General features: G+C 43.8%; 1 protein-coding gene across 5 annotated transcripts in view; it reads left to right on the top strand.

Annotated features, from left to right (window-relative positions):
- ZSWIM5 (zinc finger SWIM-type containing 5) overlaps positions 1-24,673 on the top strand; it is a 210,615-nt gene extending 185,942 nt beyond the window's left edge. For all 5 annotated transcript variants that reach the window (XM_062191178.1, XM_062191174.1, XM_062191175.1 and 2 more), the window contains 3 exons: positions 20,290-20,453; positions 20,920-21,001; positions 21,670-24,673. In XM_062191178.1, coding sequence (XP_062047162.1) covers positions 20,290-20,453; positions 20,920-21,001; positions 21,670-22,532 — 1,109 coding nt within the window. In that variant the 3' untranslated portion in view covers positions 22,533-24,673. The remainder of the gene's footprint in view (positions 1-20,289; positions 20,454-20,919; positions 21,002-21,669) is intronic.
- Positions 24,674-25,033: the final 360 nt, after the last annotated feature.

The raw sequence follows: 25,033 nt of genomic DNA, 5'->3' as shown, positions 1-25,033 counted from the left end.
CTAAAAACAGAACTGTAATAGGATTCATTTATCCCACTTCTGATTCAGTCATCCTACTTCAAAAGAATTGAAATTAGAAACTTGAAGAGATGTATTCATTGTGGCACTATTCACAATAGCCAAGAGCGAAAACAGCTTCAATATCCATTAACAGATGAATGATTTTTTTTTTAATTTTTTGACAGACAGAGTGGACAGTGAGAGAGAGAGATAGAGAGAAAGGTCTTCCTTTTTGCCCTTGGTTCACCCTCCAATGGCCACCGTGGCTGGCGCGCTATGGCCAGCGCACTGCGCTGATCCAATGGCAGGAGCCAGGTGCTTCTCCTGGTCTCCCATGGGGTGCAGGGCCCAAGCACTTGGGCCATCCTCCACTGCACTCCCTGGCCACAGCAGAGAGCTGGCCTGGAAGAGGGGCAACCGGGACAGGATCGGTGCCCCGACCGGGACTAGAACCCGGTGTGCCAGCGCTGCAAGGCGGAGGATTAGCCTATTGAGCCACGGCACCAGCCTGAATGATTTTTTAAAATGACTATACATACAATAGGATATTTTTCAGCCTTTAGAAACAGAAATCTGGGGCTGGTGCTATGGCATCTGCCTGTAGTGCCAGCATCCCATATGGACACTGGTTCATGTCCCAGCTACTCCACTTCTTTTTTTTTTTTTTTTAAGTTTATTTATTTATTTGAAAGGCATAGTTACAGAGAGGCAGAGAGAGAAAGGTTCTCCATCCATCATCCATATGGGATGCTGGCACTGCAGGCAGTGGCTTTACCCACTATGCCACAGCACCAGCCCCTGCTCCACTTCTGATCCAGCTACCTGCTACTGTGCCTAGTAAAGCAGTGAAAGGTGGCCCAAGTGTTTGGGCCCCTGCACCCATGTGGGAGACTCAGAAAAAGCTCTTGACTCCTGGCTTCATCTCAGCCATTCTGGCCATTTGAAGAGTGACCCAGCATATGGAAGGCCTCTCTCTCTGCTTCTGCTTCTCTGTAACTCTCCCTTTCATATAAATAAATAAATCTTTTAAAGAGAGAGAGAAGAGAAGCTAGTCACAAAGAGCCATACATTAGATGATTCCATTTACTGATACTTCTGACTTATAGTAGGGTTATGTCCCAATAAACCCATCATAAATTAAAATTATTAAAGGTAAAAAATGCATTTAATGTACTTTTTAAATTTTAAAAGTCTTCTATTTATTTTATTTGAAAGGCAGAGAGATAGAGATCTCCCATCCACTGGTTCACATCTCCAAATGCCTGCAACAGCTGGGATGGGGCTATGCCAAAGCCAGGAGCCAGGAACCCAATCCAGGTTTTCCACTTGAGAGACAGAGACCCAGCTACTTGAACCATCCCCTTCTGCCTCCCAGGGTGTACATTAGCAGGAAGCTGGCTAGAGCTTGGAGTCGAATCCAGGCACTCTGGTATGGGATATGGATGTTCTAAGTCATGTCTTAACAACTGTGCCAAATTCCTGCCCCCTTTTAATGTATTGCGAACTGGCAGACATCATAACTTAGCCTAGCCTACCTTAAATGTGCTAATAGTTACATTAGCCTACATTTGGGCAAAATAACATAACACAAAGTCTATCGTATAATCAAGTGTTGAGTATCTCTAGGAATTTATTGAATACTGCAGCAAAAGTAGAAAAAAATGGAATGGATGTATGGGTACACTTTCACAACACTGTGAAGTTGAAAAGTCATAAATCAAAGCATAAGTTGAATAATGTTTGTATATTAAACATCCAGAGTAGCCCAATCTATGTTGACAGAAGGTCGATTAGTGGGGTGCCAAGGGTTGGGGATAGTAGATTAAAATAGAAGGTGAATGGTAAGGATCCAGAATTTCTGTTGAAGGAAATGAAACATTCTAAAATTGATTGTGATGATGGTAGTACAAATCTGAAAATGTACTAGAAGCAAGTTGTGCGTATTAAATGGATGAGTTATATTTCAATAAAACTATTTTAAAAAGAGAGAAAGGCAGAAATTTGACCTAGTGGTTAACCAGTTAGGGCACACCTGTCTCGTATCAGAATGCCTGAGTTTGAGTCCCAGTTCTACTCCTGATCTGAGCTTCCTGCTAACGCCTACTCTGGTAAGCAACAGGTGATGGCTCAGATAGTTGGGTCCCTGCCACCATGTTGAAGATTCAGATTGAGTTCCAGCTTCTGGCTTTGACCTGGCCCCAGATGGCCACAATGGGCAGAGCTGAGCCAATCCAAAGCCAGGAGCCAGTTGCTTCTGGGTCTCCCACGTGGGTGCAATGGCCTAAGCATTTGGGCCATCCTCCACTGCTTTCCCAGTTGCATTAGCAGGGAGCTGGACTGGAAGTGGAGCAGCTGGGACTTGAACCAGCACCCATATGGGATGCCTGCCAGCTTCACCCACTAAGCCACAGCAATTTTTCAGGGTATGATCAGTATATATAAATCAGTTGTGTTTCTATACAAGTGTATTTCAAGGATTCATGGGAAAATTGAATTAAAAGATAAGGTTATTTTGATACCAAAAATTTTGAAGTCCATACTATATGTTTTCATGATTTTTTTTTTTTTTTTTTTTTTTTTTTTTTTGGCCAGGCAGAATTAGACAGTGAGAGAGACAGAGAGAAAGGTCTTCCTTCCATTGGTTCACTCCCCTAATGGGCTAGGCTGGCGCTGCGCCGATCCGAAGCCAGGAACTGGGTACTTCCTCCTGGTCTCCCATGCGGGTGCAGGGACCCAAGGACTTCCCAGGCCACAGCAGAGAGCTGGACTGGAAGAGGAGCAACCAGGACTAGAACCCCGGTGTGCCGGCGCCGCAGACGGAGGATTAGCCAAGTGAGCCACGGTGCTGGCCTCATGAATTTTTTGAAGACTCCTCATGTGTGTGGATTTCAAAAATTTTTGCACCAAAATAAATAGCTTTAATTCCATTTTTCCACAAACTTTTTAAAGAACTTTCATATCACCAACAATCAGAAATTAAATTTTTAAGAATTACCATTCATAATAGTATCAAGAAAATACTTGAGAATAAATCTGACAATAAATATGCAAGACTTTATAATGAAAACCATAAAACATGGCTGAGAAAATTTAAAAACCTGAATAAATGGAGAGACATATACTGTGCATGTGGATTGAAATACTCAGTATTGAGATATTGGTTCTCTGCAAATTGAGCCATAGGTTCAATGTAATCTCAATCAAAATCTTAACAGACTTTTTTTGGGTAGAAATTGATAATATGGTAACACAAAAGACCGAGGAATGGCGAAAAACAACTTTGCAAAAGAAGAATAAAGTCAGAATTCTAATACTGCCTGACTCTGAGACTCATAATAAAGTTGTCATAATCAGTACAACGTAACTTGTTATAAACATAGACAAAGAATAAAGTCTCAAAACAAACCCATACATATGTATTTTGATTAAGAGAGAAAGCCAATTAACTCCTAATGGATCAAGGACCTAAACATAAAAGCTGTAAAGACTTTTAGAAGAAAATATAAGACAAAATCATTTTAATTTTAAGTTAGAAAAGATTTCTTAGATATAACTAACACTAGAAGCACAATTTATAAAAAAAAAATTAGTAAATTGGACTTGTCAAAATTAAGAACTTAAACTCTGAAAAATCATTGTTGAAAATGAGAACATGAGCCAGAGACTGGAATATTTGCAAATCACATATATCATGTAAGTCTTGCTTCCAAAATACATAAAGAACTGTCGAAGCTCAATAATGAGAAAATGAGCAATCATTTTTTATGGTCAAAGATCTGAACAGGCCAGCGCCGCGGCTCACTTAGCTAATCCTCCGCCCGCGGCGCCAGCACCCCGGGTTCTAGTCCCAGGTGCTCCTCTTCCAGTCCAGCTCTCTGCTGTGGCCCGGGAGGGCAGTGGAGGATGGCCCAGGTCCTTGGGCCCTGCACCCGCATGGGAGACCAGGAGGAAGCACCTGGCTCCTGGTTTCAGAGGCCGTGGTGGCCATTTGGGGAGTGAACCAACAGAAGGAAGACCTTTCTCTCTGTCTCTCTCTCTCACTGTCTAACTCTGCCTGTCAAAAAAAAAAAAAAAGATCTGAACAGATATTTGCACTAAAGATGACATTCCAGTTAAAAATAAACAAAAAGATGCCCAATATCATCAATCCTTCCAGAAAGGAGTTAAAACCACAATGAGAAAATGGCTAAAACTTCAAAGACAAAATGAACTTGACCATAGCAAGAGTTGACAAGGATGTGAAACAGATGGAACTCTCACACCCTTCTGGTGGTGATATAATTGGCACAGCCTCTGGGAGATCATTTGGCAATTTCTTTCTTTTTATTTTTATTTATTTATTTATTTATTTATTTATTTTTGACAGGCAGAGTTAGACAGTGAGAAAGAGAGAGACAGAAAGGTCTTTCTTTTCCGTTGGTTCACCCCGTAAATGGCCACCATAGCCAGCGCGCTGCGGCCGGCACACTTAATTGATCCAAAGCTAGGAGCCAGGTGCCCCCCACCCCGGTCTCCCATGCGGGTGCAGGGCCCAAGCACCTGGGCCATCCTCCACTGCCCTCCCGGGCCACAGCAGAGAACTGGACTGGAAGAGGAGCAACTGGGACTGGAACCCAGGGTACCAGCGCCGCAGGTGGAGGATCAGCCAAGTGAGCTGTGGTGCTGGCCTTTTTTTTTTTTTTTTTAAAGATTTATTTATTTATTTGAAAGGCAGACTTCAAAGAGACATAGGCAGAGACAGAGAGAGAGAGAGAGGTCTTCCATCTACTGGTTTACTCCCCAAATGGCCACAACAGCTGGAGCTGGGCCGATTTAAAGCCAGGAGCCAAGAGCTTCTTCCAGGTCTCCCACACAGGTGCAGGGACCCAAGGACTTGGACCATCCTCCACTGCTTTCCCAGGCCATAGCAGAGAGCTAGATCAGAAGTGGGGCAGCCAGGACTCAAACCGGTGCTGTATGGGATCACCAGCCCCAATTTGGCAGTTTCATAAAAAGATACCTATCCATAGGATCCAGCCATTCAACTCCACCCATAAGAAATGAAAGCGTATGTCCATACAAAGACTAGAACATGCATATTCATAGTAGCCTTATCTTTTTTTTTTTAAGGTTTATTTACTTATTTTGAAAGTCAGGGGGCTGGTGCTGTGACATAGCCAATGAAGCTGCTGCCTGCATGCCAGCAACCCATATGGGTGCTGGTTTGAGTCCCAGCTGCTCCACTTCCCATCCAGCTCTCTACTATGGCCTGGGAAAGCTGTAGAAGATGGCCCACGTCCTTGGGCCCCTGCACCCTCACAGAAGACCTGGGAGGAGCTCCTGGCTCCTGGCTTCAGATCAACTCAGCTCTGGCCTTTGCAGCCAGATAGGGAGTGAACCAGCAGATGGAAGACCTCTCTCCCTCTCTCTCTCTCTCTGCCTCTCCTTCTATCTGTGTGTAACTCTGAGTTTCAAATAAATAAATATTTTTTTTAAAAAAGAGAGCACAATCTTCCATCCACTAGTTCACTGCCCAGATAGCCTCAATAGCAGAGGCCCAGACACTTGGACTATCTTCTGCTGCTTTTCCCAGGCCATTAACAGGGAGCTGGATCGGAATTGTAGCATCTGGGACACAAACCGATGCCCATGTGAGATGCTGATGTAATGGCAGCAGCTTTATTTGCTATACCACAATTCCAGCCCTGCAGCCTTATTTTTAATAATAAAACACTGGAAGTAATCCAGATGTCCATCAATAAATGGAATAGATAAACAAGTTATGATATAATCATACAATGGAATACTACTTGGCAATAAAAGCACGTGGATGAATCTCAAGCTAATTATCCTAACTGAAATAAACCAAACCAGAGGACAGTACATGTTGTATGAGTCCATTTATATAAAATTCTAGAAATACTGCACTATTGTAGCAGAAAGCAGATCAGTGATTTCCTAGAAATAGGAATTGGAGCAGGTTAGGATGGAAGTGAAGAGTTTGTTAAAGAGTTGCAAGTGGGGATGATATATACATTCATCACCTTGGTCGTGGTGGTGTTTTCTTGGCATATACATATATTAAAAATTGTATCAATTTGTTATCAAAATTCATATTTTAAATAAATATTGATAATTTTATATCAGGTTACAACTCATTAAAGCTGTAAATAAATATATAACTGCTTATAATCCATTGAATAGGACTCCTTGAGTTCAATTTTTATAGGCATCCATGAATTTTTTTACTAATACGAATACCAACTGGTAAGTATATAGGGAATGATGAAATGAGAATAGTGCATCTGAAAACCATATAATACTAAATTCAACTACAAAATATCAATGGATAGTAAAGCTAGCAGGTGAACACTTGATAAGGAATGAGATATTTACAATTGTCTTAAGGTCTCTATCCACAAAGTGCTTATAAATTGTAATGGCAAAACGTGTAACTTTATGACCGGTGCCACAGCTCAATAGACTAATCCTCCGTCTGTGGCGCCGGCACACCAGGTTCTAGTCCCAGTCAGGGTGCCGATTCTGTCCCGGTTGCCCCTCTTCCAGTCCAGTTCTCTGCTGTGGCCCGGGAGTGCAGTGGAGGATGGCCCAAGTCCTTGGGCCCTGCACCCACCTGGGAGACCAGGAGAAACACCTGGCTCCTGGCTTCGGATCAGCACGGTGCGCAGGCCACAGAGGCCATTGAAGGGTGAACCAACAGTAAAGGAAGACCTTTCTCTCTCTCTCTCTCTCTCACTGTCCACTCTGCCTGTCAAAAAAAAAAAAAAAAAAGAAAGAAAGAAAGAAACACGTGGAACTTTACAGCAGAGAAACCTGGCAGACATCACTTTATTTGAGTAATCTCTGTTAATATCATCAATAATGGCAAGTCAAATATCATTTATCAACAAATAGGAAACAATATAAATTCAGCATTAATTATGTAAAATTACAACCAAAAATGCAACCTACATCTAATCATGAAGAACATCAGGCATACTGATAATGAATTACACACTATAAAATAACTAGTCTGCAAAAGTGTGAAGATCATGAATGTCAAGGAAAGAAATTTTTCCAAGCTGAGGAAGACTAAAAGACGCATGGAAAAGTACATGATCTTATACAAAATTCTTTTGCTATAAAGGACATTATTGGGACAATTGGTGGAACTTGAATGGGTCTGTGGTAGATAGTAGGTATACATAAATGTTATATATCACTGTTAATTTCACAACTTTGATGGTTGAATTATGGATATGAAAAATAGTGTTGGAGCCTGTGTTGTGGCACAGCAAGTTAAGCCACCTCTTGTGGCACCAGCATCCCATACCAGAACATGACTTGAGTCCTGACTGCTCTGCTGCCTGTCCAGCTCCCTGTTAATATGCCTGGGAAAGCAGCAAATGATGGTACAAGCTCTGGGGGCCCTGTTACCCATGTGAGAGACTTGGATGGAGTTTCTGGCTCCTGGCTTTGGCCTGGTCCAACCCTGACCATTGCAGCCATTTGGGGAGTGAACCAGGGGATAGAGAATCAATATCTCTGTGTGTGTGTGTATGTCTTTCTCTCTCTCTTCTCCACACACACAAACACTCTGTTACTCTGCCTTTCAAACATATAAATATTTTTTTTAAATAGTGTCATTGTCAGAAATATATGCTACAGTATTCAGGAGTGATGGAATATCAAATTAGTTACTTTCAAAAAAACCAAATTAGTTACTTTCAAATGGTTCAAGAGGAAGAAAAGATCTCTGTACTGTTCTTGAAACTTGTAAGTTTGAATTTATATAAAATAAAAGGAAAATTTTTGATAAAACATTGTGTTGGTATAGATGTGGAGAAATTATTGTTTTTTTATTTTACTGACGGGATTATGGATTGGTGATTCTTTGTGGTAATTTGACAGTGTCTATTAAAATTAAAACACACATCCTTTGACCTAAAAATTTTACTTCCAGGATTATCTTACCAATATATGTGTATAGATGTATAAATGATATTTGTACATGGTTACTTTCAACATTGTTAGTAATTGCAAAGTATTTGAAAATTCTAAATATCCATCAACAGGAGACTGGATAAACCCATTACTTCAGATCCAAAGTATCAGAATCTGAAAAAATTGAAAACCTAAACTTTTTTTTCCATAAATTTAACAGTTTTAAAACCTAACCTCAGCTGACATGAGGAGTTGGTTGTTTCTGAATAGTTTTACCAGTCACAGACACTTCTGCTATTCACATATATTGTGTGGCCTTTTAAAAAATTTATGATATTGATATCTTGTCAACTTAAATTTAAATTCTCTGTAAAAATAACACAAAAATGAAATGTATTTCTGGGGGTAAAAAGAAGAAAAGGAAGTTTCTGTCATTATCAGTAGCACAGAAAATAGGGTTACTGTCAAAGTTTGATCATCTATATCTTACTTCATATAGTGTGGAAATTAACACCACATATGACTTGAGAAAAGTAGATAAACTATTAAAAGTTTTACAGGAACAACAATGATCAAAACTAATGACGCCTAGGAAAAATTTTCAGAGGGCAAAAATGAAAATATTGATATAATCATGACTGAATGGATTCAGTAGTGAAGCAAACTGAATATACCACTGACTGGTTTGTTGGCCACTAAACACTCTAGAATATGCCATGAATGCTTGAGCATTTAGGGTGAGTAGTGAATGTCAGAAGACTGGCTACAGAAATTTAAGAAGCATCATGGTATAAATACAGTATTCCCACTACTGGATACATATACAAAAGAAGTAATATCAGGGGCGGGCATTGTGGCACAATGGCTTAAGCTGCCAGTTAGGACACCCACATCCCATATTTGGAGTGCTGGTTTGAGTCCTGGCTACTCTGCTTCCACTCCAGCTTCTTGCAGATGATAGCTCAAGTACTTGGGGCTTCTACTACCCAGTGAGAGATTCAGTTAGAGTTTCTGTCTCCTGGCTTTAGCCTATCCCAGGCCTTACTGTTGTGGGCATTTGGGGAGTAAACTAGCAGAGGGAAGATCTCTCTCATTCTCTAATTCTCACTCTGTCTTTCAAATAGTGAAAAGAAATTTTTTAATGACTTAAAAATGAAATCAGTATGTTGAACAGATATTTACACTCCCATGTTTTTTGCAGCAACATTCTCATTAGCCAAGATAGAGAATGAAACTAAATGTCCATCAGTGGATAAATGGTTGAAGGAAGTGTGTACATATACACAATGGGATACTTTTCAACCTCAGAAAGGAAGGGTGAAAAATCTTGTAATTTGTGGCAGTATGTATGAATCTAGAGGATACTATGTGCAGTGAAATAAGTCAGGCACAGAAATATTAATACCACATGATCTCACTCATATATGGAAACTAAAAAAGTTGATCACACAGAAGTAGAATGGTGGTTATCTGGTGGGGTGCGGCAGTGTTGGAGAGTGATGGAAAGATGTGAGTCACAGCATACAGAATTTTATTTGGACAGGAGAAATAAGTTCAAATAATCTCTTACATGATGTGGTGACTATAGTAAATATATTGTGTTTTTTAAAAATTATTTATTTATTTACTTATTTGAAAGGCACAGTGATAGAGAAAGGGAGATCTTCTGTCTGCTGATTCACACCCCAAATGCCTGTGATAGACAGGACTGGACCATGCCAAAGCCAGGATCCAGGAACTCCATCCATGTCTCCTGCATGGGTGGCAGGGACTCAAGTACTTGAGCCATCATTTGCTGACACATTAGCAGGAAACTGGATCAGTAGTGGAGTATCCAAAACTCGTACCAGACACTCCAGTATGGGATGCAGGCGTCCCAAGTGGCAACTCAGTCTGCCCCCTCACATATACTTTAAATCATCTCCAGATGACTGATCATGCCTTATATAATGTAAATATTATCTAAATAGTTGTTATACTTTATTGTTTAGGGAATAATGACAAAAAGGCTGTACCTGTTCAGGTCAAACACATTTTGAAATATTTTTACTCCGTGTTTGGTTGGATCTGAAAAGAAATTAAATTGTAAAATACAAACAAATAGAAATTGGAAGGCAGTGTTGTTAAAACTGTAGAGGCAGTCTGCAGATTGAGTGCATTCCTTTTGAAATCCCAATGACATTTTTACAAAAATAGAAAACAAAGAATTCTTCAGTTCATATGAAATCACAAATCGTGAAATCAGTCTTGAGAAAGAAGAACGAGCTAGAGGCATCAGACTTGATTTCAAGTTATATTACAAACCTATCGTAAACAAAATAAAGTATGTAAAAAAGACAAGTAGACATTTCTTCAAAGAAAACATACAAATGAACAATAAGCATATGAAAATCAGTTCAATATCAGTATTAATCATTAGAGAAATGCAAATAAAAACCACAATGAGGTATACCACTAAGATGACTGTTAATCAAAAAGTAGAACAGATTTTTGGGGAGTATGGAGAAATTGAAACCCTAGTACATTGAGGGTAGGAATTTAAAGTGATGTAGCTGCTGTGGAAAAATAGTTTGGTAGTCCCTCAAAAAGTTGAGCAGAGAATTACTATGAACAAACAGTTCCATTACTAGGTATGTACTCAAAAGAATTATAAACAAGGGCTCATACATACATGCCAATATTTCAGAATTTTGCAGTAGCCAAAAGTTGAAAACAACCCAGGTGTTCATCAACATAAGAATAGATGTACACAATTGTGTTATATACGTACAGTGGAATATTATTCAGTTGTAAAGAGAAATGACCATTTTTTAAAGATTTATTTATTTATTTGAAAGAGAGAGGGGAAGAGACAGAGATCTTCCATCTGCTGGTTTACTCCCAAGTGCCCACAATGGCCAGGGCTGGGCTAGGCCAGAGCCAGGAGCTTCATCCAGGTCTCCTATGTGAATGGCAGGGAACCAAGTACTTGGCCATGTTCCACTGCTTTCCCAGGAGCAATAGCAGGGAGCTGGACCAGAAGTGGAGCAGCTGGGACACCAACTGGCACCCATATGGGATGCTGCCCAGGTGGCAGCTTAACCTGCTATGCCACTAAACTGGCCCTGGGAATGAAATTCTGATACATGTTATATGAATGGTCTTTAAGATAAGTGAAATAAGCCAGATATAAACAAACAAATATTGTATTATTCCATTTATATGAGGTGCCCAAAAAGTACACCGTAGAGACAGAAAGTGGATTAGGGGTTACTAGGGAGCGCAAGAGAGAGGCAATGTAAAACTTGGTTAATAGGTACAAAGCTTCTGTTTGCAACAATGAAACATTTTTTAAAATAGTGGTGTTTGTACAACCTTGTGAATATGAATAATGCTACTCAATTGTACACTTAAAGTGGTTAAGATAGCAAATTATATATATACATATATATGTATATATATATATATATGCTTTTTATTTTACAGTGTTACCTAGATAGAAGAATCAATAAAGAGACAGAGTGGGGCAGGTATTACAGTGCAGTAGGTTAAACTGCCACTTGGGAAACCTGCATCTCATATTGAAGTGCCTCAATATAATTGAGTAGTTCCAGTTACTCTTCTTCTGATCTAGCTTCCTACTAATGTGCACTCTGGGGTGCAGGAGATAACAGCTCAAGTACTTGGTTCCTGCTACCCACATAATAAACTTGGATAGAGTTCTTGGCTCTTGACTTCATCCTGGCCCAGTCCTGACTTTTGCATGCATTTGGGGAGTGAACCAGCAGGTGGAATGTCTCTCTCTCTCTCTTTCTGCCTTTCGAATAAACTTTAAAAAGTAGGGGCTGGGGGCCAGCGCTGTGGCTCACTATGTTAATCCTCTGCCTGCAGCGCTGGCATCCCATATGGGTTCAAGGTTCTAGTCCTGGTTGCACTTCTTCCAGTCCAGCTCTCTGCTGTGGCCTGGGAGGGCAGTGGAGGATGGCCCAGGTGCTTGGGCTCCTGCACCGGCATGGGAGACCAGGAGGAGGCATCTGGCTCCTGGCTCCTGGCTTCAGATCGGCGCAGCGCCGGCCGTGGCAGCCATTTGGGGAGTGAACCAACGGAGGGAGGACCTTTCTCTCTGTCTCTCTCACTCACTGTCTATAACTATACCTGGGGGGGGGGGGGGTAGGGGCTGGAACTGTGGCATAGTAGGTAAAGCCACCACCTGCAATGCTAGCATCCCATATGTGTGCCAGTTTGAGTCCCGGCTGCTCTACTTCTAATCCAGCTCCCTGCTAATGTGCCTGGAATAGCAGCGGAAGATGGCCCAAGTCCTTGGGCTCTTGCACCCATTTGGGAGACCCAGAAGAAACTCCTGGCTCCTGGCTCCTGGCTCCTGGCTTCAGGTCAGCCCAGCTCCAGCTATTGCAGCCATTTGGGAAATGCACCAGCAGATGGAAGACCTGTGTGTGTGTGTGTGTGTGCGCCTCTGCCTCTTAAATAAATAAATAAATCTTTAAAAAGAAAAAAAAAGTAAAGAGATGGGTCAGCGTTGTAGTATAGCCAGTAACGCCACCACCTGCAATGCCAGCATCCCATACAGGTGCCAGTTTGTGTCCCAGCTACTCCACTTCCAATCCAGCTCCATACTAATGGCCTGGGAGAAGCAGCAGAAGATGGCCCAAGTGCTTGGGCCCCTGCCACCCATGTAGGAGTCCTGGAAGAAATTCCGGGCTCCCAGCTTTGGTCTGGCCCAGCCCTGGCCATTGCAGACATCTAGGGGAGTGAACCAGTGAATAGAAGATCTCTCTCTGTCTCTCCCTCTCTCTCTATAACTCTAACTTTCAAATAAGTGAATGAATAAATCTTAAAAAAAAAAAGAAAGAAAGAAAAAGTAAAGGGACAGTGTTAATCAATAAGAACCAAAGTACAAATACTGACTGGACTTCATTTTTATCCTAGTACCATTGGGCAGATATTTAACTTCTCTGTAATTGAGCTTATATGTTTTACCTTTCCAGGTATTTTATTTTCTAATGAAAATAGAGACTGGGGCTTTAAAAAAAATTATATATGCTGTCAACACTCTGGCCCTCTGTTCTGTTCATATTATACCAGCTAGCTACACTGAGAACAAGAAGGTCTAGAAAATGATACTCTCCCAGCAAAGTATACATACTAATATAGACAGTTTGTTATTTTCACCCTCTTTTTTTTAAAGACTTATTTATTTATTTTAAAGTCAGAGTTACACAGAGAGAGAGAGAGAAAGAGAGAGAGAGGTCTTCGCTCCGCTGGTTCACTCCCCAATTGGCTGCAATGGCTAGAGCTGCACCAATTGGAAGCCAGGAGCCAGAAGTTTCTTCCGGGTCTCCCACGTGGGTGCAGGGGCCCAAGGACTTGGGCCATCTTCTACTACTTTCCCAGGCCATAGCAGAGAGCTGGACAGGAAGTGGAACAGCTGGTTCTTGAACTGGTGCCCATATGGGATGCCAGTGCTTCAGGCCAGGGTGTTAACCCACTGCGCCACAGCGCCAGCCCCAATTTTCACCCTCTTTAAAATTATTAAAGATTTATTTGTTTATTTGAAAAGGAAGTTAGAAGTGAAACAGATTTTCTATCCACTGGCTTACTCTCCAAATGGCCACGATGGCCAGAGCTGGGCCAGGCAGAAGCCATTAGCCTGGAATTCCACATGTGGCAGGGCCCAAGGACTTGGTCATCTGCTGTTTCCCCAGGCATATTAGCAGGGAGCTGTATCAGAAGTGGCACATTCTGGACTCACACCAGCACTCATGAGATGCTGGCATCACAGGCAGCAGTTTAACTTGCTGTGCTACAACACCAGACACTAAAATTATGTTTTAACTGCAGATTTCTTCAACAAAAAGTAAAGAGATAGTAAAAGATATACCATGCTAACACAAATCAAAAGAAAGTTGGAGTACTTAAAATAATTTCAGACAAGGCAGATTACAGAATTGGAAAAGAGGGATAAAGAGTTGGTTCCCTAAAAAGACCTAGCAATCCTTAATGTGCATGTATCTAACAACAAAGCATCAAAATACATGAGGCAAAAATTGGTAGAACTGCAAAGAAAAATAAACAAAACCACTATAACAGTTGGAGAATTTAACACAGGCCTACCCATAGTTGATGGGTCCAGCAGGCATAAAATTAGTGAGGATATATTTGAAACAAATAGCATCATTAGTTAACTGAGATTTGTGGAATACTTCATCAAACAACTGCAAGATACACATTCTTCACATGAAATATCCACCAAGAGAGACCACATTTTGAACCACAAAACATCTTAATAAATTTTTTTGAAGATTTATTATATTTATTTGAAAGACAGAGTTATGGAGAGAGGTAGAGACAGAAAGAGAGGTCTTCCATCCGCTAGTTTACTCCCCAGATGGCTGCAACAGCCGGAGCTGCACCGATCCGAAGCCAGGAGGCAGGAGCTGCTTCCAGGTCTCCCACACGGGTGCAGGGGCCCAAGGACCTGGGCCATCTTCCACTGCTTTCCCAGGCCACAGCAGAGAGCTGGATGGGAAGAGGAGCAGCCAGGACTCGAACTGGCACCCATATGGGATGCTGGCGCTTCAGGCCAGGGCGTTAACCCGCTGCGCCACTGCGCCGGCCCCATCATCTTAATAAATTTTTAAAGATTTATTTATTTACTTGAGAGGCAGAGTTACAGAGAGAGAAAAGGAGATATATAGAGAAAGGTCTTCCATCCACTGGTTCACTCCCCAAATGACTGCAACAGCTAGAGCTGGGCTGAACTGAAACCAGAAGCCAGAAGCTTCTTCCAGGTTTCCCACACGGGTGCAGGGGTTCGTGCACTTGGGCCATCTTCTACTGCTTTTCCAGGCCACAGCAGAGAGCTGGATCAGAAGTGGAGCAGGCAGGACTCAAACCAGCGACCATATGAGATGCTAGCACCGCAGGCAGGTGCCTAACCTACTATATCACAGAAATGGCCCCATTAATGAATTTAAAGGGAGGGGTTGGCACAATGGTGTGTGAGTAAAGCTGCCACCTGCAGCACTGACATCCCATTATAGGTGCTGGTTCTAGTCCCAGCTGCTCCACTTCCAATCCAGCTCTCTGCTATGGCCTTGGGAAGCAGAAGATGGCCCAAGTCCTTGGGCCCTTGCACCCACGTGGGAGATCTAGAAGAAGCTCTTGGCTCCTGGCTTCCAATTGGCACAGCTCCAGCTGTTGCAGCCAACTGGGGAGTGAACCAGTGGATAGAAGACCACTCTCTCTGCCTCTGCCTCTCGGTAACTCTGCCTTTCAAATAAATAAAAAGAAAAAAGAAATACTCCCCCCCCCCCAAAAAAAAAAAAGAAATTTAAAGGGATACAATTAATTAAAAATGTACTCTCAGGCCACAGTGAAATTCAACTAGAAATTGATAACAGAAAAAAACCTGGAAAATCCCAAAATATTTGGAGATGAAACAGCACGTTTTGAAATAACACATGGATCAAACAAGAAATCTCAAATTTTAAAATATTTTGAACTACATGAATTAAAATATAGCTCACCAAAATGCGTGGGATGCAGCAAGCAATGCTTAGATGAGAATCTATAACATTGAATGTACATGTTAGAAAAGAAAGATTTCAGTGCCATTGTTGTGGTATAGCAGGTAAAGGTACCGCCTACAACGCCAGCATCTTATATGGGCGCTGGTTCCAGTCCTGGCTGCTCCAATCTAGCTCCTGGCTAAGGAAGATGGCCCAAGTGCTTGGGCGGATGAACCCACATGGGAGACCTGGAAGAGGCTTCTGGCTTCTGGCTTCTTTCTGGCCCAGCCCTAGCTGTTACGGCCATTTAGGGAATGAAAGAGCAAATGGAAGATCTCTTTCTGTTTCTGTCTCTCCTTCTTTCTTTGTAGCTCTGCCTTTTAAGTAAATGAAATAAATCTTAAAAAAAAAAAAAAAAAGATTCCATGGGGCTGGTGCTGTGGCATAGTAGATAAAGCCACTGCCTGCAGTGCCGGCATCCCATATGGGTACTGTTTCAAGTCCCGGCTGCTTCTCTTCCAATCCAGCTCTCTGTTATGGCCTGGGAAAGCAGTGGAAGATGGCCCAAATCCTTGGGCCCCAGCACCTGTGTGGGAGATCTGGAAGAAGCTTCTGGCTCCTAGTTCTTGGCTTCAGATCAGTGCAGCTCCGGCCATTGCAGCCATCTGGGGAGTAAACCAGCAGATGGAAGACCTCTCTCTCTCTCTCTCTCTCTCTCTCTCTCTCTCTCTCTCTCTCTCTCTCTCTCTCTTCCCCCCTCTCTGTGTAACTCTGACTTTCAAATAGATAAATAAATCTTTAAAAAAAAAAAAAGATTTCAAATCAATAACCTTCCACACTAAGACAATAGAGGACAGTAATATAAATAAAGCTTCCACGTTAAGAAAATGGAAAAGGAAGAGCAATATAAACCTAAAAAAAAAAAAAAATCACAGCAGAAATCAATAAAATTGAAAACAGAGAAATAATATCAAAAAATCAATGAAAGCAAAGCTATTTCTTTGGTTGGGCTAACCAAGAAAAAAGAAAGGAGACATCAGTTATTGATATCATAAATAAAGGAGGTAGGGGTCTGGTCTAGCTAGTGGCTGAGAGTTTTGCATCCTGGATTTGATTGAGACTCTGTTAGGTTTGATGCACCCTCTTGGGAGACCAACATGAGTTCCTTTAGGCTCCAGGCCTGGCCTGGAGCTGTTGCAGGCATTTCGAAGTGATCCAGCAGGCAGGAGTGTGTTCTCTAGCTTTCACTAAAAGTGGCTGTGGCAAGGTTGCAGTATATAAGGTTAACATACAAAAATCAGTTGCTTTCCTATATGCCAGCATTGAACAAATGAAATTTGAAGGTAGAAAGTTCCTGGGCCATCATTGTGCTACAGCGGGTTAGGACTTTGCCTGTCACACCAGCATTCCACATTAGAGTGCTGGTTTGATTCCTGACTGCTCTGCTGTTTTTTGCTTTTTTTTTTTTTTTTTTTTTTTTGACAGGCAGAGTGGATAGTGAGAGAGAGAGACAGAGAGAAAGGTCTTCCTTTTTGCCGTTGGTTCACCCTCCAATGGCCGCTGCGGTTGGCGCCTCACGCTGATCCGAAGCCAGGAGCTTCTCCTGGTCTCCCATGCGGGTGCAGGGCCCAAAGACTTGTGCCATCCTCCACTGCCTTCCCGGGCCATAGCAGAGAGCTGGCCTGGAAGAGGGGCAACCGGGATAGAATCCGGCGCCCCGACCGGGACTAGAACCCGGTGTGCCGGCGCCACAAGGCGGAGGATTAGCCTGTTAAGCCACAGCACCGGCCTTGTTTTGTTTTTGTTTTTGTTTTTTAAGATTTATTTATTTATTTAAAAGGCAGAGTTACAGAGAGAGAGAGGAAGAGACAGAGAGAGAGATCTTCCATCAGCTGGATCACTCCCCATAGGGCTGCAGTGGCTGGGGCTGAGCTAGGCTGAGACAGGAGCCTGGAGCTTCAGGGGCCCAGTCACTTGGGCCATCTTCCACTGCTTTCCCAGGCACATTAGCAGGGAGCTGGATTGGAAGTAGAGCAGGTGGGACTTGAACTGGTGCCCATATGGGTTGCAGGCATTGGCTTTAGCCACTGCACCACAATTCTGGCCCCAGCTCTACTTCTGATCCAACCCCCTGCTAATGCACCTGGAAAGCAACCAGCTGATGACACAAGTACTTGGCCCCCTACACCCATGTACAAGACCTGGATAGAGTTCCAGGCTCCTAGCTTTGGCATGGGTCAGCCCTGGCTGTTGAAGCCATATTAGGAAGTGAACCAGATGGAAGATATTCTCATTCTCTCTCTCTCTCTCTCTCTCTCTCTCTCTGCCTTTCAAGCAAATAAATAAATCTTTAAAAAAGAAAAGAAACTACCATTAGCATACCCAAAAATGAAGTACTTAGGAACAAGTCTAAAAAACTATGTACAAAATCTACATGAAGAAAACTAGAATTTTTATTGAAAAAATCAATGAAGATCTAAACTGATAGTCCATGTTCATGATAGAAGACTTTCTTCGGCGCCGGCACACCGGGTTCTAGTCCCGGTCGGGGCACCGATCCTGTCCCGGTTGCCCCTCTTCCAGGCCAGCTCTCTGCTGTGGCTAGGGAGTGCAGTGGAGGATGGCCCAAGTCCTTGGGTCCTGCACCCCATGGGAGACCAGGAGAAGCACCTGGCTCCTGCCATCGGAACAGCGCGGTGCGCCGGCCGCAGCGCGCTACCGCAGCGGCCATTGGAGGGTGAACCAACGGCAAAAGGAAGACCTTTCTCTCTGTCTCTCTCTCTCACTGTCCACTCTGCCTGTCAAAAAAATAAATAAATAAATAAATAAAAAAAATAAAAAAAAAAAGAAGACTTTCTTTTATTTATTAGAAAAGCTGAGTTACAGAGAGAGAGAGAAGGAGAAAGAGAGATCATCCATCCCCTGGTTCATTCCCCAAATGGCAGCAACTTTCAGGTCAGGGCTGGGCCAGGCCAAAGCCAGGAGCCAGGAGTTTTTTTCTAGGTCTCCCATGTGGGTACAGGGGTCCAAGGATTAGGACCACCCTCTGCTGCTTTCTCAGGCACATTAGCAGGGAGCTGTATTGAAAGTAGAGCAGGTGGGACTTGAACTGGTGCCCATATGGGATCCTGGCACTGCAGATGGCCCCTAGAAGACTGTTGTTAACATCAGTTCTTCATATTTATAGATGCTGTATAATTCCAATTAAAATCTCAGCAAATTATTTTGTAAATATCAGTAAACTTTTTGCAGGTCTGATACTACTCAACCTAGATGCTTACTATAAAGGGACAGTAATCAAGACAATGTAGTAATGGTGAAAGAATAAACAAGTAGATCAATAGAAGAGAACAGCTCAGAAGTATTCACATACTTATAGTTAATGGATATGAAACATCAAAGGACAGTCTTTTAAGCAAATGGTGCTAGAAGAGCTGGACGTTGACATGTAAAAAACGAATATAGAGACACCTGACACCTTCCACAAAAACATAAAACTGTAAAACTTCCAGCAGATAACATTAGAGAAAATCTAGGTGACCTTGGATATGGCAATGCCTTTTGAAATTTAAATTTTATTGAGTTATTCATTTATTTAAAAAGCAGAGAGAGAGGCCGGCGCTGCGGCTCACTAGGCTAATCCTCCGCCTTGCGGCGCCGGCACACCGGGTTCTAGTCCCGGTCAGGGCACCGATCCTGTCCCGGTTGCCCCTCTTCCAGGCCAGCTCTCTGCTGTGGCCAGGGAGTGCAGTGGAGGATGGCCCAAGTGTTTGGGCCCTGCACCCCATGGGAGACCAGGATAAGCACCCGCAGCGCGCTACCGCGGCAGCCATTGGAGGGTGAACCAACGGCAAAGGAAGACCTTTCTCTCTGTCTCTCTCTCACTGTCCACTCTGCCTGTCAAAAAAAAAAAAAAAAAAAGCTAATTAAGTTTCTTAAAAAAGTGAAATTGAACAGTCCTTGTCTCAACTGTTGAGGAACAGTTTCATGCAAATTGTTGAACTCTTTATTTAGTATAGAGTTGGTCTTCTGTGTATAAAGTTAATTGAAAATGGATCTTAGTGGAGAATGGGACTGGGAATTGGAGAGGGAATAAGTTGAGGGGTGGGAGTATGGGTGGGAGGGCAGGTATGGTGGGGAGAATCACTATATTCCTAAAGTTGTACTTATGAAAATTCACGAAGTTTATATTCCTTAAATAAAATGTTTCTTGTGGAAAATAAATAAATAAATACTAAGCAAGGGGAAAAAAGATAAAGAAGGGCACTATGTAATGATTAAGGGATCGATTCAATAGGAAAATGTGACTATAATAAATATATATGTACCCAAAAGAAAAGTTCTTGGAAATTGTGTAACGTGAAAAAAACTATACATGGATTTCAACATTTTTGTTCCAAAATAAATTTATCTTTTAACTTAAAAAAAAAGAAAACTTATATCCACAAAAAACCCACACATGAACATTTGTAGCATCTTTATTCATACTTGCCCCAAACTAGAAGCAACCAAGATATCCTTCAAAACCCTTCAAAAGATGAATGGTTGAACACTAATAAGATGTTAGTAACAAAGTATATGTATGAAGCCTCTGAACTGTTTTTTTTTAGTTTTCTGTAAAACTAAAACTCCTCTTAAAGCATAGTCTATTAATTTTTAAAAAAATTATTTTTAAGATGGCAGAAAGGGGCCAGCACTGTGGCATAGCACCTCGGAGGGTTCAGTGGTCACAGCTTTCCCACACAGAAGGGATGTAGCATTCAGAAATAATGAATTGACAACTGCTAGTTCAACCAATACCTGACTTAGGAAACTTTACAATAGACCCTGTCCCTGTCCCTTCTCTCGGCCCTTGTAGGAGACACTCTGAGGCTCCGAACAATTCTGGAAGCAATACAGAAGCACATCCACTCTTCCTCCCTCATCTTCAAGCTGGCCCAGGATGCATTCAAGATTGCTACTCCCACAGATAGCAGTACGGACAGCACCCTGCTCAATGTGGCCCTCGAGCTGGGGTTACAGGTATGGGGTAGGAAATCCCTGATTTCGGCCTATGGCATAATGACAGTTCTCAAAAGGTAAGATCCCTGGGGGACTGAACATGGACATGGGCTAAATCTGGCTCTTCTGTGTCTCCAGAACACAAGTTCTAGGCTAGGCAGAAGGTAGGACTTTAAAAAATTGAGCTCCATTTTGAAGTTCTAGCTTTAGGCTCCATGGGGCCCTTGTCTTCTCTCTACCTCTCCATTCCTGCAAGTCAGATAAGGTGTGGAAATCAGGACTTTGTTGTAGATCATCAGAAAAGCCTCCTATTCAATTGGTGGGAGGGATGGAGCAGAAATTAAACCTGTGTCTCCTTCTCATGGCAGAGGCTGCATTTGAAGTACGGAAAAACCCTCTGCCACATAAACAAATGATGGTGGGGATGGGGACAGGGAAGTCACAGCAGCTGAGCTTAGCCCAATGGCAACGCCCCTTTCTCACACAGGTGATGCGGATGACCTTATCAACCCTTAACTGGAGACGCCGGGAGATGGTGCGATGGTTGGTGACTTGTGCTACAGAAGTAGGTGAGTTTCCCACCTCCCCCTATGCCAGGGACAAGAGTTTCAATGCCTTACTCTTGAGACAGGACAAAAAGTACTTAGAGCTCTCATATTACTATTCTCATGGCTTAGGAGAGGGTAGGATGCTGGTAAGGGAACATGGCCTCTTTCAGCCAGCCTAAGTGCTGCCCTCCCTGCTTGGACCGTAGCCCGATGTCAGCATGTCCGAGAGGGTGAATTTTCCCCAGCTCCCTTGAGCCCAATGGTTTGATTCAGTCCCTTAAATCCCACACAACTTGAAGGTTCAGGATCCCTTCTAGAGTCCAAAGCACTAGCACAAAACTCTACCCTCAGAAGCCCCACTTCAGCTAGAACCCCAGGCAGACCTGCTACCTGGGGCCTGGCAGCAAGCAAACCACAGGCTCTACCGCTGCATCCTTGTGAGGGGCTAAGAGCACTACAGAAACCTTCAGCCCTCTACCTGGGAAAAAAAGGTTTAGGAAGAGACCCCAAATTAGATCTGGCCATCCAGGATGCTCCCCTTGCCCTGGTTTGCCTTAGATCATCTCAAGCCTGCTAAGGAGAAGGGAGGACACATCTCTACAGGCCAAGTTCAGACCCTACGTGATAATCTGGGCAGACCTGGATCGGGACCCAGATGGCCACAGCTGAGCTCAGGCTCTTCCTGACAGGTGTGCGGGCCCTGGTGAGCATCTTGCAGAGCTGGTACACACTCTTCACCCCGACTGAGGCTACGAGCATTGTAGCCGCCACAGCCGTATCCCACACCACTGTCCTGCGCCTCAGTCTCGACTATGCACAGAGGGAGGAGCTGGCCAGCTGTGCTCGCACGCTGGCCCTGCAGTGTGCTATGAAGGATCCTCAGAGCTGTGCCCTGTCAGCCCTTACACTCTGTGAGAAAGACCACATCGCCTTTGAGGCAGCCTACCAGATTGCCATTGATGCTGCTGCTGGCGGCATGACCCATTCCCAGCTGTTCACCATTGCCCGCTACATGGAGCTCCGTGGCTACCCGCTGCGTGCCTTCAAGCTGGCCTCCCTAGCCATGAGCCATCTTAACCTGGCCTACAACCAGGATACCCACCCCGCCATCAATGATGTGCTCTGGGCATGTGCCCTCAGCCACTCTCTGGGCAAGAATGAGCTGGCGGCCCTCATCCCCCTGGTGGTGAAGAGTGTGCACTGTGCCACAGTCCTTTCTGATATCCTGCGGCGCTGCACAGTGACTGCACCTGGCCTGGCTGGCATCCCAGGCCGCCGCAGCTCTGGAAAACTCATGTCCACCGACAAGGCTCCGCTGCGCCAGCTGCTGGATGCCACCATCAATGCCTACATCAACACTACACACTCACGCCTGACACACATCAGCCCCCGCCACTACGGAGAGTTCATCGAATTCCTGAGCAAGGCTCGAGAGACCTTCCTGCTGCCCCAGGATGGCCACCTGCAGTTTGCCCAGTTCATCGACAACCTCAAACAGATCTACAAAGGCAAGAAGAAGCTGATGCTGCTGGTGCGTGAGCGCTTTGGCTGAGAAGGCAGATGTCTCCCCAGCAGGGCAGCCTGAGCTCCCAGATACATCAGGTCAGGCCAAGGACACTGGAACACTGTCCACCCTGAGAGATTTCTGAGCACTTGTGGCTGAGGCCAAAGGACCACAGGGCTAAAGACAGAGAGCGTCTAGCTGTAGCCAATATGTCTGCCTTGGCAAGCTTTTCACCACAGCCCACTGTTCCTGGAGGAGCCAGGCCCTGCAGATCCATCAGAAACCCCACAACATGCCACCTCACGCCCTATATCCTGCGTGTCCTGGGCATTGGCCCTCCCTCCCTTGGCAAACACAGAACACTGTTCCGTCTCAGGGATTGCTTAACCAGAGAAACAAGCATTTATGGTACTGTAAATACTATAGTATATGTGTTGCCAATTATTGTAAAGTTGTAACTATTTATAATTCTGTTTCTGATTTGATGGGCACTTGAAGTAGCTGTGGGTGGGAGGTTAGGCCTGTTTTCTGAGGAGACACAACCATTTCTCAGGTTTCCCTTGTAGAGTGTATGTTATTGGTAGCGGAAGAATGAGGATGGCAGGGAAGAAAATGGCCAGTTGGAATAAATCCCAAGTCCAGTCTATGCAGAAACCCCAGCCTGCTGATGAGGCATCTATAGCCTGGTGGTAGGTGATGGGCATAGGCCAGGACTGGACTTGACTTTCACCTCATGAAGCTATAAAGACACTGAAGCTCCTGCTCCTGCTTCATACAGCTTCTCCGACAGCCTGCTGAGCTCCTGAGAAACAAGTGCAGGGAGAAGACGAAGAGCTGGGAAGCTGCTGAGCTCATACTCCTCTACTCTGACCACCTTTGTGTTAGAGAGCATCTGGTTTCGTGTGTGTGTGTGTGTGTGTATCTCCGTGGCTAAGTTGTTGGTATTCATTTGGCCTTTCCCTTCCTAAGTTTTAGCCTTGGAGGGCAAACCCCTAGCCGACAGCCACACTCTGCTATGTTCCTGCTACTTCCTGACCCTGTGCTAAGCCTGGCTAAGTACCTGGGTCTATGTATGTAGATCTATCTGTGCGTGCCAGTCTGTATCTGCACATATATCTTGATGTGTATGTGTTACTTTTGTGCCCATGTGTGTGTGAACACATGTGTGTGCTGTACCATGGGTTTCAGTGTGACATATACATGTGAGAATGCCTATCTGGGTATAAGTGTACTCGTTCTTGTCTATGCGTTTTTAATGTGTATGTGTATCTAGGCACACATGGGGGCATGTGTATCAACATATTTGTACCTGTGTGATGCCTGCTCCCCAGGGATCTGTGTGTGTGTGTGTAACTGAGGGTATTGCTACATGTAGGTATGTCTGTGTAGTTCTGTTTGAGCATCTGCATAAATGTGTCCTTTTTCTTTTTGCCAGATCTCTCCTTCATTACTGTTAGTCTCTCACCAGCTAAACATTGCTTCACCATCCCTGTGCCTCCTGAGGTCACCATTCTCTCTTGTTTAACAAGCTTCTGAGCACGTCTCCCTCTGCCCAGACTGACCGCTTTAGTGCTACAGTTCTTACCCTATCCTTGCTTTCTTCCCCTGTCTTTCTACCTCAGACTTCCTTTGCCTGCTTTTGTCACAGTCCTGTTGGTCACTGATTTGGAGGCTGGGGCTGGTATTCATTTGGCCTTTCCCTTCCTAAGTTTTAGCCTTAGAGGGCAAACCCCTAGCCGACAGCCACACTCTGCTGTGTTCCTGCTACTTCCTGACCCTGTGCTAAGCCTGGAGTTGTTTTAGGAGGTAGTTAAGATATTTGAATGAGTCAGTTGGAGACCAGTGTCTTGGTGTTTCCTGTTTCCTGTCTTAGTTCCTGAGTTGGGATGGGGCTTGATAGAGAAGGGGTGGTATAGCTAGAGTGTGAACTAAGGACCTGTCTGCTTTTTCCTTTGTTTGGCAAACTCTTTATGTCACCTTTTTTATTGCAAACTGACCAGTAAGTTGTATTTGCTGTTTGTGGCTACTGGAGTCTTACTGTCCAGCCAAGGGCCCCTACAACACCTCAGCCCAATGGGTTGGTCAGAAAGAGAAGCCACTCCCATATCTGTATCACAATTGCCCCTTTTTTAGCAAGTGTGTGAACTCGCAGTGCTTTTCTATGAATAAATCATGGGTCACATTTTCTAAAAGCAGATATTGTGTTCTCTCAATTAATTAGGCCTTCTCTCCCTTCTGCATTGCTCCAGTGTGGGTAGGGCGTTGGCTGTGCCTACAAGGAGATGTAGACAGACAACTGAAGCCACGTGAGACCCCTCTCTAGCGCTCACTGTTACCTCAGAGCCTTGTCTTAGGAAGTAGGTGCCATTGCGATGGCAGAAAGCCCACGATCTGAAAAAAACAGAAAATAATGTTCCTAAGATAACGCAGCGCCACCCTGAGCTGCCAGAGGGCTTCTTGGCTTCAGTGGCCATCTTACCCTGGTGACACACTAGTCTAAGGCTCCAGTCCTAAGCAGTATCGCTGAGTCTATGTCCTTCCCATCTTTT

The sequence above is a fragment of the Lepus europaeus genome, chromosome 5, assembly GCF_033115175.1.
Source record: "Lepus europaeus isolate LE1 chromosome 5, mLepTim1.pri, whole genome shotgun sequence".
Lineage (NCBI taxonomy): Eukaryota > Metazoa > Chordata > Mammalia > Lagomorpha > Leporidae > Lepus > Lepus europaeus.
This window is presented reverse-complemented; position numbering and strand designations above follow the sequence as displayed.